Source organism: Trichechus manatus, unplaced genomic scaffold (genome assembly GCF_000243295.1).
Source record: "Trichechus manatus latirostris isolate Lorelei unplaced genomic scaffold, TriManLat1.0 scaffold00042, whole genome shotgun sequence".
Lineage (NCBI taxonomy): Eukaryota > Metazoa > Chordata > Mammalia > Sirenia > Trichechidae > Trichechus > Trichechus manatus.
In genome coordinates this window covers 1,325,308-1,342,581 of record NW_004443978.1, presented here as the reverse complement: position 1 = coordinate 1,342,581, position 17,274 = coordinate 1,325,308, and the positions used below count along the sequence as shown (strand labels likewise).

The 17,274-nt window shown below is 46.8% G+C and overlaps 1 protein-coding gene across 1 annotated transcript in view; it reads left to right on the top strand.

The window, feature by feature from the left end:
• The first annotated feature begins 10,410 nt into the window (after nucleotides 1-10,410).
• CST7 (cystatin F) overlaps nucleotides 10,411-17,274 on the top strand; it is a 32,944-nt gene continuing 26,080 nt past the window's right edge. Inside the window, exon 1 of the mRNA XM_023731385.1 lies at nucleotides 10,411-10,884. Coding sequence (XP_023587153.1) covers nucleotides 10,815-10,884 — 70 coding nt within the window. The 5' untranslated portion in view covers nucleotides 10,411-10,814. The remainder of the gene's footprint in view (nucleotides 10,885-17,274) is intronic.

Genomic DNA, 17,274 nt, shown 5'->3' with positions numbered 1-17,274 from the left:
ATCCAAATACCAACAACATTCTTCAAAGAGATGGAAAAACTAATCATTAACTTTATATGGAAAGGGAAGAAGCCCCGAATAAGTAAACACTATTAAAGAAGAAGAATAAAGTTGGAGGACACATACTACCTGACCTCAGAACCTACTATACAGCTATGGTAGTCAAAACAGCCTGGTACTGGTACAACAACAGATACATTGACCAATGGAACAGAATTGAGAACGCAGATGTAAATCCATCCACCTATGGTCACCTGATCTTTGACAAGGGCCCAAAGTCCATCAAATGGGGTACAGATGGTCTTTCTAACAAATGGTGCTGGCAAAACTGGATATCCATCTGCAAAAAAATAAAACAGGACCCATACCTCAACACCATATACAAAAACTAATTCACAATGGATCAAAGACCTAAATATAAAGCCAAAAACTATAAAGTTCATAGAAGAAAAGATAGGACCAACGCCACAGGCCCTAATACACGGCATTAACAGGATACAAACCATAACCATCAACACACAAACCCCAGAAGATAAACCAGATAACTTAGATCTTCTAAAAATCAAACACCTATGCTCTTCAAAAGACATCACCAAAAGAGTAAAAAGAGAACCTACAGACTGGAATAGATTTGACACTTTGAACACTGACTGGAGACCCGATGAGTTGTGGAATGACATCAAGGACATCGTACATGAAGAAAGCAAGAGGAAAGAGTTTCTAAAAATTGGGTGGTAGACCCACAAGCTATTTTGGGGGAAGCTCCTTCACAGTTGGGTTGCATACTGAGTGTGATGCTAGCAGGAGGCACCAAGTGCCTCATGTGTCTCTTTTTCTTAGGGGAGTGGCCAGCAATGTCCCTTGCCTGGGTCCACTGACACCTTAGGGACAACACCAGGAGGCTCAGTCTCCTTCTTCCTTTATTACTCAGAATATTTCCTACAGAAACACTGGTGTAGTTTGCAAAGGTTGGTTGAGTCTTTCCTTTTACTTACCAGTTTTCAAACTACTGAGCTGGTTCCTGACATACTTAAAGGTAAACAATGAATTTTTATCATCATAAACTCACTGACTTAAAAATATTTTGTGTGTTTCTGAAAAACAACAGAAATGTGGTCATAATAAGGCAAACAAGATATAAGACAAAAAACAATTAGAAAAATGAATGGAGTAAGTACTTCATTTTCAGTAAATACCTTAAATGTAAATGATCTAAATTTCCCATTCAAAAGTCAGAGTGACGGAAGGGATAAAACAAAACTATGATCCATCCTTATGCTGCCTACAAGAAACACATCTTAGACACAAGGATACAAACAGACTGAAATTAAAAGAATGGAAAATAATATTCCATGCAACTTGTAACCAAAAAAGAGCAGGGATGACCATACTGATATCAGGTAAAATAGACTTTAAATCTAAATCTGTTGTAATAGATGAAGAAGGACATTACATTCAATTCATCAAGAAGACATAGCAACTATCAATATATATGCACCTAGCAATAGTCCTTCAAAATATATGAAACAAATACTGACTGATATGAAAGAAGTAATAGACAACTCCATAATAATAGTTGGGGACTTGAACACACCACTTTCAATTCTGGACAGATAATCTAAAAAGTATTTCAGTAAGGACATGGAGGACTTAAATAATACCATAAGCAAATTAGATCTAATGGACATATATAGGGGAAACCCTGTTGGCATAGTGGTTAAGAGCTATGGCTGTAAACCAAAAGGTTGGCAGTTTGAATCCACCAGGTGCTTCTTGGAAACCTTATGGGACAGTTCTACTCTGTCCTATAGGGTCACTGTAAGTTGGAATAGACTCAAAGACAACAGGTTTGGTTTTTGGTTTGGACACATATAGAACACTCCACCCATCATCAGAACAATACACATTTTTCTCCTGTGCACAAGGATCTCTTTACAGAATAGATCATATGCTAGGCCACAAAACAAGTCTCAAAAAATTTGAAAGGACTGAAATTTTACGAAGTACCTTCTGTGACCACAAAGGAATAATACTGGAATTTAACAGTAGCAGCAAAACTAGAAAACACACAAATTTATGGAAATAAACAATGCACTACTAAACAACTACTGTGTCAAAGAAAAAATCAGAAGTAAAATCAGAAAAAAAAAAGCTGGATATAAATGAACATGAAAACACATCATACTAAAATTTATGTAATGCAGCAAAGGCAGTCCTCGGAGGAAAATTTGTAGCAATAAACACTTACATTAAAAAGAAGAAAGGTCTCAAATAATCTAACTCTACAACTTGAGGAACTAGAAAAAGAAAAGCAAGCTAAACCTGAAGAAAAGAAAATAAATAGTAAAGATCAGGGCAGAAATAAATGAAATAGAGAACAGAAAAACACTAGAGAGAATCAAAAAATCTGGAAGCTCATTCTTTGAAAAGATCAATAAAATCGACAAACCACTCATTAGGCTGAGAAACAGAGAAGACGCAAATAACCAAAATGAGAAATGAAAACAGACATTACAACTGACACAATTGAAGTAAAAAGGATTATAACAGAATACTATGAAAACAGTACTTCAACAAAATTGATAACTTTGATGAAATGGACAAATTCCTAGAAGCACATAACATACCTCAACTGACTCAAAAAGAAGTAGAAAACCTCAGTAAACCCATAACAAGCATAGAGATGAATCAGTAATAAAAAGCCTCCCAACAAAGAAATGCCTGGGACCAGACAGTTTCACTGGGGGATTCTATCAAACATTTAGAAAAGATCTGACACCAATCCTGTTCAAACTCTTCCAAAAAGTAGAAGAAGAAGGAATATTCCCTAAATATTTCTATGAAGCCCGTATTACCCTGACACCAAAGCCAGACAAAAACACCACAAGAAAACTACAGACCAATGTCCATTATGAACATAGATGCAAAAATCCTCAACAAAATACTAGCAAACAGAATCCAAGAGCATATTAAAAGACTTATACATTATTATCAAGTGGGATTTATTCCAGGAATAATAAGTTGATTTAATATTAGAAAATAAGTCAATATAATACACCACATTGATAGAACAAAAGAAAAGAACTATATGATCATCTCAAATGATACAGCAAAGACATTTGATAAAATCCAGCACGCTTGCTTGACAAAAACTCTCAACAAGATAGGAATAAAAGGGAAGTTCCTCAACATGACTTAAGGCATCTATGAAAAACCAACAGCCAATATTATACTCAATGGAGAAATATTGAGAACTTTACCCTTAAAAATGGGGACAAGGATAACTGCTTTCACTACTCCTATTCAATATTGTACTGGAAGTCCTAGCAACAGCAATAAGGCAAGAAAAATAAATAAAACGTGTCCACATTGGAAAGGAAGTTGTAAAATTATTTCTGTTGACAGATGACATCATCCTATATATAGAAAATCCCAAAGAATCTACTAAAAAGCCTCTAGAACTAGTAGAGGAATATAGCAAAGTTGCAGGATACAAGGCCAACACACAAAAATCAGTCAGGTATTTCTACACTAGCAATCAGAAATCTGAAAAGGAGATTAAGAAAACAACTCCATACACAATAAAAAGCATCTATGGGAGTAAAATGTCTAGGAATAAATTTACCCAAGGATGTGAAAGACTTATACACTTACACAATAAAAATTATAAAACACTGCTGAAAGAGACTAAAGAAGACCTAAATAGATGGAAAGACATTCTGTGCTCATGGATTGGGAGACAATATAGTCAAGATGTCAATACTACCCAAAGTGATCTACAGATGCAACACAATCCTGACCGAAATTTCAACAGCATTCTTTACAGAAATGGAAAAATTAATCCTCAGTTTTATACGGAAAGACAAGAGACCCCAAATAGCTAAAGCGATTTTGAAGAAGTAGGAGGCCTCACATTTCCTGACTTCAAAACATTACCCAGCTACAGTAAGCAAAACAACTTGGTACTGGTTTAACAATAGACACATAAACCAATGGAATAGAATTGAAAACCTAGAAATAAATCCAAACACCTATGCTCAACGGATTTTCGACAAGGGAGCCAAATCCATTCAATGGGGAACAGTCTCTTTCAACAAATGGTGCTGGCAAAGCTGAATTTCCACACCCAGAAAAATGAAACAAGATCCATACCTCACACCATACACAAAAACTAATTCAAAATGGATCAGGGACCTAAATGTTAAACTAAAACCTTAAAGTTCTTGGAAGAAAATATAGAAGCAAAGCATTGGGACCTATTTTTCTTCGGTGACAAATTATCAGACACAATGATGAATGTACAAGCAACAGAAAATAAAATAGATAACTGGGACCTCACAAAAGTTAAATATTTATGGTCATCAAAAGAGACAACCTACAGACTGATAAAAATTTTTGAGAGAGATAAACTGACAAAGTTTAATATCTAAAATACATATAAAACTTCTACAACTTAACAACAAAAAGACAAATAACCCAATCAAAAACTGAGCAAAGGACGTGAAAAGACATTTCACCAAAAAGGATATTCAAATGGCCAACAGACACATGAAAAGATGCTCAACATCATTACTCATCAGAAAAACGCAAATCAAAACCACAATAAGAGATCATTTCACTCCTACCAGGATGGCTAAGATTAAAAAATATATAAATAAATAATAAGTGTTGGAGGGGATGGAGAGAAATTAGCATCCATTGCTGGTGGGAATGAAAAATGGTATAGCTGTCATGGAAAATAATCTGTTGTTCCTAAAAAAAAACTAGAGTTGGAGCTGCCATATGACCCAGCAATTCCACTCCAAGGTATATACCCTAGCGATCTAATAAAAGTGACAAGAACAGACATATCCACACCCATGTTCTTTGCAGCACTATTCACAGTAGCAAAAAGATGGAAACGGTCTTAATGTCCATCATTGGATGAATGGATAAGTAAAACGTGGTATACACATACAATGGAATCCTACTCAGCAGCAAAGAAAAATGAGTTCCCAAAACTTCTTACAAAGAAGATGAATCTGGATGACATAATCTTTGAAATAAGTCAATTTCGACATAATGTCTTCCAGGTTATAACTAAATAAGTCAATCATAAAAAGACAAATATTGTATGTTCTCACTTTTACAAAATGATATGAATAGGTAAATACATAGAAACTAATGTTCATTAGTGGTTACCAGGGTCTGGAGGGAGAGGGAAAGAGGGAGAAGTACTCCTTAGGTAGTAGTCACTTTTTCTTTATAGAAACGGGAAATCTGTCAACGAGCATGGGTGAAGTTTGTATAGCATGACCGATGTAACTGATGTCAGTAAGCTGTACATAGGGAAAATGTTATGAATGGGCGAATGATAGGTTGCGTATGGTTTTGCAACAATAACAACAACCAAAAAAGAGGGGGCTGTAGATGCTGATACTAATTAGACATAACTAATCACTTCATGTGATTAGTTCTCTTGGTTTAGAGCTTAGGGACGTGATCTCATGGGACAATCCAGTCAGTTGGCATAATACAGTTCTCAAAGTTTATGTTCTACCTCCCAGAATGATGAGTAGTGTCTGGGGTCTTAAAAGTTTACGAACAGCCATCTAAGATACTGCTATTGGTCTTTATTCGTCTGGAACAAAAGAGAAAGAAAGAAACCCACGAATGAGAGAAAGAACTGAATTACAGGAGTAATTGTCTACATGAACCACTGCCTCATCCACCTTGAGACCAGAAGAACTAGATTATGTCCAGCTACCACTATTGAAAGTTCTGATCAGGAAAACAATAGATGAATCCTGATAAAAAGAGAGAAAAATGTGCAACAAAACTTCAAATTCTTCAAAAACCCAGACTTACTGGACCTATTGAGCCTGGAGGAGCCCCCGAGACTACAGCTATTCAAACCTTGAATTGAAAATATCCCCTGAAGTCACCTTTAAACTAAGTAACAGTTTAGCCCCAAAAGTAAAGATTGTCACCCTTGGTTATTGTATTAAATATATATATTATATATACAATTTATATAAGACCAAGGAGTCCTGGTGGTGCAGTAGTTAAGAGCTATGGCTGCTAACCAAAATGTCAGCAGTTCGAATCCATCAGCCGCTCCTTGGAAACCCTATGGGACAGTTCTATTCTATCCTATAGGGTCACTGTGAGTCGAAATCGACTTGACAACAATGGGTTTGTTGTTTTGTTTTGTTTATATAAGACAAAAGAGTCAACAGCTATTTTAAAGATTAGATGAGAAGGTTGGGGGAGGGGGCAGAAAGATTAAGTAAATGGAGGTGAAACAGCTAGAACAGAAATCATGAGAATGTTGACACAATGTGAAGAATGTAACCAATGTCACTGATCATTGTGGAATCAGAGCAGGTTTTACAGTATGTATTTTCACAAAAAAAAAAATTTAAATAAAAAATTAATTAATTTAAAAAAGAAAAATATTTGATGTTTTTCAATTCCTGGTAGTCATTATTCTTGTTGATGCTAAATAGTCACCTTTTGGGCCAGTGGGAACCTCTTCCAGGTGACTCCACGTCCTTTTGATGTGACCCCCATGGTCTGGTGGTTTCCTGGCTCCTTGGACTTACCAGACAATCCTGGCTCACCTTGTGCTTTCCTGCCCGGGCTTCAGTCAGCCATTTCTCCAAAAAGCCTTGGTTCCCTTTGCTGAGAATTTGCATTTAGGAGTGCTCATTGTCACTGAAGGAGTCCTGGTGGCACAAATGGTTAAGCACTCAGCTGCTAACCAAAATGTTGGCAGTTCAAACTCACCCAGTGACTCTGTGGGAGAAAAATTTGGTGATCTGCTTCCATAAATTGAAACCCTGGTTGTGTAGTGGTTAACAGTTTGGCTGCTAACCAAAAGGTCAGCAGTTGGAATCCACCAGGTGCTCCTTGGAAACCCTATGGTGCAGTTTTACTCTGTCCTTTAGGGTTGCTATGAGTTGGAATCAACTGGACGGCAATGAGTTGTTTTGTTTGTTTTGCTTCCATAAAGATTACAGCCAAATAAACCCTATGTGGCAGGTCTACTCTGTCACTTGGGGCCACTATGAGTCAGAAATTACTCGATGGTACCTAACAACAACAATAACATTGCCCCCAGATGGTCACTTTTTTCAGGCCTCTGTAGTGGACAGTTAGTTTGCGCTGGACTTTAGTAAGAGTGGAGGACAAACTCAACAGACCCCCTTCTCCTCAGATTCAAGTCTGCATATTCAATCCCCTTGAAAGTAGGCAGGGTCTGTGATTTGCATCTAGCCAATGGGATATGGCAAATGTTATAGGATGTCACTTCCATGATAACATCACATCCCATCTTTCTCTCTCTCCCTCGCAGCTTTGAGGAAGCAAAGAGTTGCATCAGGAAGGCCCATGTGGCTGGGAACTGAAGGTGGCCTCCAGCTAATGATCAGCAAAGAACTGAGACTCTCAGCAGACAACTTCCAAGTAGCTGAATGCTGCCAATAGCCTTGTGAGCTTGGAAGTGACCCTTCCCCAGTTGATCCTTCAGATGAGAGCACAGCCCAGCCAACACCTCAATTGCAACCTGGTGAGAACTTAAGCAGAGGACCCAACTAGGCCATGCTGGATCCTAAACCATGGAAACAGTGAGGTAATAAATGTTATTTTAATCCTCCAAGTTGGTGTTTATTTGTTACGCTGCAATAGAAACTAATATAACTGGATATACTTTATTTTCCTCTGCAATAGTGACCTATGGTGGTGGCATCAAGTCCAGTCACCCTGAGAGCAGAGCCTTCCCAGAGAGTCCGCACGGCAGTGCAATCTGTGCTGAGACTTGCCCTTCACATAGCAAAAGTCAACGAATTTGAACTGTCATGTGCTGAGCTGCGGAAGACTGAGTGGCAGGAAGGAGCAGCATTAGAGAACAGTGGGGAGACTGGCCAAGGCATGGGCCATGCCACTTAGGTGATGTCTCCCTCTTTTGGAGTGGGGAGAGCTCCCAGGAAACCCCCTCCCCAAGGAAGAAGGGGGACCTGGGCCTTCCTGTCACTGACCAGGTATGGAATCCTGCAAGTTCCCAAATCAGACTGATGGCACTTCCTGCCCACCTGAGCAAGAAACGGGAGCTGGCCCAGCTCCTTGGGTTGCACCTTACAAATTCAGCTCCAGAAGTTCCAGCAAAACACGCAGAGACTCAGCATCCAGTGAAGGGCTGACTCTGGCAGGCACAGCACATCCACTAGGAGAACAACACTCCCAGAGGCCGATGGCTTCAGCATTGCCAGGGCTTGCTGGCCCACCCCCCATCCCCCACCTTCAGGGATAAGGGATCTTGTTAGGGGCCCTACTTGGCAACCAGGTAGTGGGCAGAGCCCTGTTCTTTGCCAAATTGAACAGTGACTGGCCAGGGTCAGCCCTGGCTCACCACCCAGGCAGACAGACATACTGTGTGCCAATGAGAAAAAAGGACAGGAGGGTGGAAAAATTAGCTAAATCCATGGTCCTCAAACATTAGAGGCCTAGAAGTCTCCTGGAGGATTTGTGAAACACAGATTACTGGGCCCCACCCCTAGGGAGTCTGAATCAGTAGGTCTAGAGTGAAGCCAGAGATTCTGTATTCCCATCAAGTTCCCTGGGCTTGCTGATTCTGTCAGAGAACTCACTTTAAGGAGGAAGGGGTTCAATGATGATGGATCGATTGATGGATGGACAGACGGATGGACAGAGAGATGGACAGATGGACAAACCAATGAATGCTTGAGCCTCTGTTCAGAGCCCTTCCTCCTGCAGCAGTGCCTTGGATGGGACAGAAGTAGTGCACACAACACACACACACACACACACACACACACAGAGATACACATGCACACATGCACAAACACACACAGGCATACACACTCAGCACATTCATGCTCACGGAGACACATATACAAACCCTTTCACACAGACTCACCCAGAGATACATATAGACACTCAGACACAGACATACACACAATATACACTTGCACACATAGACACATATAGACAGAGACATGTGTGCACAAACACACATGAACACAGAATTACAGAAATATCACATAAGCACACACACATAAAACATAGTTATACACATTCACACTCAGACTCATATAAAGAAAGAAACAAAGACTCCTGGACACACACAGAGAGATACAAATAAACACAGACATGCACCCCTACACACACACACACACACACACACACACACACACTTTCCCTCAGAACCATGCAATGGGGGTGCTTTGACAGCAGCCCATTCCTCGCTAGGGCACTCTGTGACTTGACAAGTCCCCCTGTGCCCAGGGGTAGCTGAGGCTGGTGAATGTGGCGACCATACCCACATTCACAGAAGAAAGGGCCAAGGGCCGGAGAGGATGCAGGACTAGGACCAGTCACGTCATCTCCCTGAGCTTCATCCAACAAATACAAAATGATACAGGCAACAGGGACAATAAGCTGTAATAAGAGCCCACCCACCTTACTCACTGGAGGAGCAGGTTCGGAGGACATGGGGGTGTGACACACTCAGGACAGTCCAGGCCTTTGACAAGCCCTTGAGACAACAGAAGTATGTCTTCATCTCCTGCCTCGGGCCAGATGGGGCACAGGGAGGGCCTGGAAGAGGATCCTCATGCCACCGTGCCAACAGCAGCATGGGGAGCAGGGAGGCTTTGTACCAGATGCACCCCACGGTGACAGTGCCCATCCTCAACACTCGCCTTGAAGGTAGCCAGGACACCTGGCGCCTGGTGCCCACCCCATAGGCCATCTGGCGGCACTTGCCAGGGCTGTGTTCTAGTCCAGGCTCTGACTGGAAGTCAGCCTGTGTAGGTGTGCTGCCAGCGCCATCTCGGCCCCTGTGAGCAGCAGGCTCCAGCATCCCTCTCACTGCCTGGCTGCTCAGAGGTCCTAAGCAGGACATGAGCCTCCCTGAAGCTGTGACCATGGCAGGGGCACTCTTCAAAGCTCCGAGCTCTTACAGGGGACAGAGAAAGTCCCCAAATCCTCACCACAACCAGTGAGGGGGAAACAGTCTCGGAGAGGCTGTCCCTTGCACTCACACAGCTGTGTGTGTGAGTGGACTCCCTTCTGGAACAGGCCCCTGCCCTCATTCAGACACTGTCTTCTCCTTTCCTGGGCCAGCTTTGAGCAAAAGATGGGGCTGGCCAGTCCTTGAACCGGCATCGCTGCTCCCTCAGGGTCCCAGGGGATGTTGGAGCACAGCTGCTCACACATCAGCCTTCTCCTCACCCTTGGGCTCCAAGGGTTCCCAGCCTGCTCTTCTGCCCAGGTTCCCCTGGAGGTGGGGACTCACACCAGTGACACTGGTCTCTTGCCAGGGCCCCTTCAGCACGCCTGAGTCTTTGCAAGGCGGGGTATCATTTGGAGAAGGAAACCCGGATGATTCTACTTCTGAAAATCTCTGCTGGTTTTTTAATGTAAAGTACCTTCCATATGTGGCTGGGGGAGAAACTGCCATGGATTTGGGCCTGGGTGTTGTGTCTTGCCCCCTCCCCCAGCAAACGATCGTGGCTAGGAAACTTGCACAGAGGAAGTGGTTGAGGTTTGGTCTATAGATCTGGAGGGAAAGAGCTTCTGATCAAAATGATTCAGCAAGAAACCTCCATCCCACAGCACAGCCACCCCACCTGACTCAGCTAGGCTGTTGGGGGAACTCCGTCCCCTCCTGTTTCTTGACAGACCCCCTGCAGGCACAGGGCACCACCGGGCAGCAAGGACTGCCGCAGGGCACGAGCACTGCCGCGGGGCACGAGCACAGCCAGGCCCCGAGCCTCATTGGGCCCAGCCTTCCGACCTCCCACACAACCACCATGCGGTCAGCCTGGATGCTGCTGGCCTGCTGCTGCGTTGTCTTGAGCGCCATGGAGGGCCTTTCCAGAGGTAAGAGGCTTGCTGTCTGCTGAGATGTTCTCTGCGTTTGCACCCTCTCTCTGAGCTTACCGACAGCATCCAGCCCAGGGACACTGCGCGGCGGGGGCTGCGGACTCCAGGGAGGGCTTCTGTCCCACAGCAGGCTGGGGACAAGGGAAGTCGGTTCTTCAGAGACCTGAGAATGTCTGCCTGAGCAGTTCTTGCTCTCCCACCACCAGTGTGTACCTTTGGTCATCAGTCCAGGGTTCCTACGTGATGCCTCTCCTTTCTGCCTGACAGTTGGCCCTGTGCCTGGGCTGAGGGAACCCAGAGATCAGGGCTGAGGGACCCCAGAGATCAAACACTTCCATCTTCCTTGAATCTGCCCCTGCAGCATTTGCCCGCTCAGCACAGCCAGGGCGTATGTGCCCTCCTCCACCCCCCACCACACACACACACACATACACACACACACACACACACACACACACACACACACACACACACACGAAACGTTGAGGCCCCCCCCCCACAACCCCAGCATGCAGACTTATCAAGCATCGAGGCTGACGGAGATGAGAGGCCCCACCTGTGTAATCCAAGGAGCTGGCCCCAGAGCAGGCCACTCAGGCCACAACCGTCTGCCAGGTAGCGGGGCCCCAGACCGGCTGGTTTCTGCCCTCTGTCTTCAGAAGAGGACAGGGGCCCAGCCAGAGGGGGCCAGGCAGAGGGTGTTCGGGCAGGACCGGGACACAGGGACCAGGGCCCCACATGGTGAATCTGTATGCCAAGAGATGGTGACACTGGGGGACGCTGTCTCGGGCCCCTGGGCCCAGCCAGGGTGGTGCGTTGACACAGGGAAGCTGTGGTGACCAGGCAGGCACTGTGGGGGAGGGGCAAGCCCAAGGGTTCCTGCTCTGGTCTCAGAAGTTCCTGCTCTGGTCTCAGTGACGGGCTCATGGGCGCTCAGCAAATATGACTCACTCGCCCACTGTGACTCCACAGCACTGGAAGCCAGAACTAGCAGTGGGCTGGGGACAGGACAGCCCTCCCTGACCTTCCCGGCTGCCTGCCGGCATCCTCACTCTCCCTCCTCGGCCTTACATGGCCTCACCTCCCAGCCTGGTCCTCTGTCTTAGTAGGACTAGGATTTAGTTTTTCATACTCTCTGTTGATTATTCTTACATGTGCTTCTCTGTGCCTCAGTTTCTGTACCTAAAAAGTGGGACAGTAGCAGAATCACATGGGACAATCCTTGCGACAGGAAACACCAGGCATCGATGGGGGCCTTCCCTCTCCAGGTGTCAAGTCCTGTTCTGCATCCACCCCCAGTGACAAAGCCAAGGCCCCAGTGCCAAGGCCCCAAACCTGGGCTGCCTCCCGTCAGGCCTGCCCTCTCCACAGAGCCCTGGGTGGGGTCTGGGTGCTCCTCAGACACCCACAACTACCACCGTGCATCCTGGAACCTCTCCATGAAATGGGTGATACTGGAGGGATTATGTGAGAGGGTACAGGCCAAGCATTTAGCCGGGCGGCTCACGGGCTGGGGGTGCTGGGTCCCTGCGCCTCATGCTCCTAGGTCTGCTATCACAGGCTTTCCTGGGCTTGACAGTGCCACCCACAGTCACAGGGCTGTGCCTGCTACTGTGCCTCCTATACTTGACCAGTAGCAGCCCCTGCAAGGATTCAGGGCCTGTCTATAGAAGGAGGGCACTCAAAGTCCCCTCTTTCTGGTGGTGGAGCAGAGATAGGAACCCTGGCAGAGACACAGCAGCCGATGGGCAGGGAGGCAGAGGGAGGCTGTTGCCAGTGGAACAAGTCCAGGGGGGCACCATATGAGGTGCAGAATGACATTCTGAGGTACTGCAAATATGAAAGGCACCTGACTGAGGTAGCCAGACAAGGGGGGGACAAGGTATTTCTGCTGACGCGTCACCATTATCAACATCTATTCTTCTTGAAATTGGTGAGGGGGCAAAACTTATAGATTGCCTCTGCACCCAGGCTCTGGCACCCAAGGTCCTCCATCAGGGCTCCTGAGAACAGGTTCCAGAGCCTTCCTGTGGGGTGGAGGGACGGCAGGGACCCAAGGGTGGGCCGTGGGGTCTAGCTTCTCCCAGGTGCCAACTCTATCCACTGACAGGAAGCTGAGCCCCCAGAGGCAGCTTCCCTTCTCTGAGCCTCCCAGGCCTTAGAAAATGGCTCCATTGGTTTCCTCAGAACTTTGCGACTGTTGAGAGGAAAAGCCTTCTTTCTCAATCTGATTTTCATCCTTTCTGGTAAGCTCCACTTTCTCTGATGTCAACTCTGACCCTGCCCCTCTTCAGCCAAGCTTGCTAAGGTATCTTCTCAGATGGGGTACCATGGGTGGGGCCCTGGGGCAAGTAAACCTTCTGCTCCTTGGAGTAGGTCAGTGTATGTGTGTGTGTGTATGTGTATGTGTGTGAAAGAGAGAGACTGTGTGGGGAAGTGTGGGTGTGTGTGTGAGTTCATGTGTGCCTGTAAGAACATGTGTGTATATGTGTGTGTCTGTGGGGGGCATGTGTGTGCATGTAAGTCTGAGTGTGTGTGGACATGCATGTGTGTCTCTGTGTGTGCATGTGTGTCTGTGTGTGCATGTGAGTGTATGGTGTGTACCTGTGTGTGCATGTGTACCTGTGTGTGCCTGTGTGAGTATAAATACATTCATGTGTGCCCATGTGGGTGTGACTTACTATGCAGAGCAGTTTTACACTGAGCACCTGGCTTGACAGTTATCCAGTTGATGAGTGATGGACATATGATTTAGTTTCTTGAGCCACTCTACCCAGGAGTCAAGTATTGTCTGATTGGGGTTTTAGTTCTCCTCTGTAACTCCTCTAACCACTATCTCAACCTTGGTCCTAGAACCTTCGCCTCCTGGCTCTGCATCCTCAGGATTCCTTTCCTTTCCTATGTGAGCCTGGCTCTCAGCAACTCCTCTCTATCCACTGGCACTGGCCTTTTCCCACCCACAGTATCTCAGCACTTCCCCTATGCCCTAAGTCTCTACAGGCGCACCCTCCTCCAGTGTACTGGGCCCTGTACAGCCGCTGGTGCCCCTTGACCCTCTCCCACGCCCTCCTTCTCTGCCCCCAGGGCTCCCCAGGCCCCCTATCCCCTACAGCTCTGGGAACCTGAGCCAAGGTCTGGGGCTTGCTCTGAGGGGTTAATGACAGTCAGAGGTGGGCAGGGCCAGGCTTGCCACCAACACTTCCTGACACTTCACTCAGGTTTATACTGTGAGGACATTTCAACCTCAAACCTCAGCACCCCCATGCCACCAGGCAAGCAGCCATGCTCTTCCTCAGCAGCAGCACCTCCGTGCTCTATGTGGGCAGGGACCAGTGCACATCACAAATGAAAACGGCCCAGCTGTTTGTGCTGGTCATGGTCGTTCCCACGTATATGCCCCTCCTCTTGCCAAGTGAGATACCAGGTGCTCTACATGTATTAACACAATAAATACTCCAGTAACCCTGTGAAGCATCCTCCACTATCTCCATTTTACAGATAGGGAAACTGAGGCACAGAACAGCTAGGTAGCATGCACAGGTCACACAGCCAGCAAGTGGCAGAGAGAGCCAGGATTGACCTGGCCCTGACACCCTTCCCCATCTGGGTTGGGGCACTGAGGATCCCCCTCTCCTCCCTCCCCACTCACAAGTGGCCTTGCTCACCACATACTTCCTGCTGTCTCTGGGTTGGAGGTGACTCTGGACCTTGGTTACCAGTACAGAGGCCAGGGAGCACTGTGCAGCCCCAAGAGACACTACTGCAGTGAGGGGGGTCCATGCTGCGTATGCATCCTGGGGAGGGGAGGCGAGGGGAGACCCTCACAGATGTTAACTATTTCCACAGGCAGGCTCAGTCTGGGGACTGGTGGAGGACCACTGACCCATCCTATATGTTTTGCAATTTTTTCCCTGTGGGGACATGTTTGGCTACATTGCACATTTGACATTACATGTTTTCTTAGCCTGGGCTCTCTAGAGAAGCAATACCAATAAAGTGTATATATGTAGAGATAGAGATAGAAGGAGAGAGAGATTTATCTGAAGGAAATGGCTCATGTGGTTGTAGAGCCTGGCAAGCTCCAAGTCTGTGCGTCAGGCTGGGGGCTTCTCCTGACTCACATAGCTGCAGAGGCTGACAAACCCAAGATCAGCAGGTCAGATGGCAGGCCACTGGCTCACAGGCTGTGGATGCTGACATATCCCAAGACAGGCAGGTAAGCTGTTAGCTCAAGTCCCAAGAACTGGAGGTCAAATGATGATGAGCCAGATGCAGGATCTAGAGCAAGAACCTTGGTGGAACTTCTATCTATATATTGGGTGCAGGTCACACACCCAAGGAAACTCCCTTTCAACTGATTCACTGCTGATTACATAACTGCTAAACCACTGAGAATCATGGCCCAGCCAAGTTCACACACACCCCAAACATCACACATGTGATCACAATTATGACTGCTGCATGATATTTACTGACCAGTGCACTCCACACACCATCTCAGGCACCTCACCATCTCCCTACCTCACAGTTGAGGGCTCGGATGCTCAGAGAGGTCCACAGCTCTCCTGAGGCTGCACATCTGGCAAGTGGCACAGCCATGCTCAAACTCAGGAGAACCAGGGGTCAGGGGACATATGTGCCCTCAAAAGGATGGCCCTCTCCCCCATGGGGGTGGTCAGCAGGTGACTTGTCTTCGGTAGGCTTGGCATTCACCTCTCCATATTGTCCCCAGGTACACTCCCCTGACTAAGCTTCAGGACCCCAGGCCGACTGGGCCCCCTCCCCAAAGGTCCCAGCACCCTGCTTTCTGCCTGGCCTAGGTGAGGGCTCAATGGAGACTGATGGGGGAGGCCCAGGAGACATCGTGGGCTCTCAGAGTGGCTGCCTCAGGCCTGCAAGAAAGCCCCTTCAGGTGGCCCAGGAGGGCACCTTGCTTTCCTCCCCTGGGATGACTTCCAAACAGGGGTTTTCACCGGCCTTCCAGGCCCCACCTAGAATAGTCCTGGGAGAGAAAGGTACTGGATCCCAGGCACCCATGAACAGTGGCCCTTTTCGTACTAGGTGCAGGAGCTTCCCAGCACAAACTCCAAGCTTTGGGATCATCAGGGCAACTCATCAGCATGGGGCAGGTGGGGGGCAGCTCTTATCTAGGGGGCAGGGGCTCCCACCCTGTTCAGTATCCTGAACGTGGCCTGGGTCGCAGAAGCCAGCACCCTCCCAAGGGACATGCACCCAGCGTGCCTTAGTGCTGGACAACTTTAACAAGTACATTGAAACCTGTGAGAGCAGGAACTCAACAGAACTGCCTTGTTTTTCCAGGTCTCACAAGCTTTCTGCCTTTGACAGGGTTCAGTCTTACCACTTTTCTACTGCTCGTTTTAGTGGAAAATATTTGAGTTTTCCTTCTCTGACAGGTTTCTGCCTTATACAGGTCCCAGCTTTCTCAGGTTTTGCTGTACTACTCTGCCAGGAGCTGACTTCCAGGACATCTGCCTGTGTGTTGGGTGGTAATTCGAGGGAAGATTGCATCCTGCTTAATCTGCACAGAAGCAGTTAACTATTGAAGTAACCACTCTCCAAGCTTTGATGTCACCTGTTCAACTTTGGATTGGGTTTAAACTCTTAAAAGATTTCATAAAGAGTCTATACACACTAGTGTGTATGAACATACTCTACCAAGAAGCTGTTGTCAGGGGACAGGAAAAGACAGCCCAGGAATCAGCTAGTGCAGGGTCCTGGGTCAGCCCTGGTGCCTTTGAGGATCACGGTTTATCCTAGGTTTGCCCTGGTAGGTCACAGCTATCCCAAGCCAGGGGCAAAGCAAAGGTGCCACACATTGCATCCTCCTGGGCATTCCATTGTCTCTCTTTTCATTGTTGTTGTTGTTAGTTGTCATCCAGTGGGCTGTGATTCATAATGGCCCCCTGCACAACAGATGTTGCCCTTGTCCTGCATCATCTGTGATACCATGGATGACCCTACTGGTATTTGAAATACTGGTGGCGCAGCTTCCAGCATCACAACAACATGCAAGCCACCACAGTATGACAAACTGACAGACGGGTGGTGGTCTGTCTTCCCAGAATGGTCTCCTGCCCACCTGACCAGGGCCTGTCCTCTAGGACATTACCTGCACTACCTTCCGGGGCTGTGCACGCAGCTGTCAGAACACCCATGGAGTCCTGTGCTGGGACCACAGCCCTGCACTTCTAAACCCTCAGGCACTTTTCAGTCTGCACATGGGGACTCACTTCCCCCACCCCATGCTGCTATAACTGTAGGTCTGGGGCAGTGACTAGGCCAAGGGCTCGCCCTGTCTGGGTACCAGCCCAGGCCCCCAGTTCTCCCAGAGCATGAACATGCAAAGCCGGGCAGAGCAGACACCTA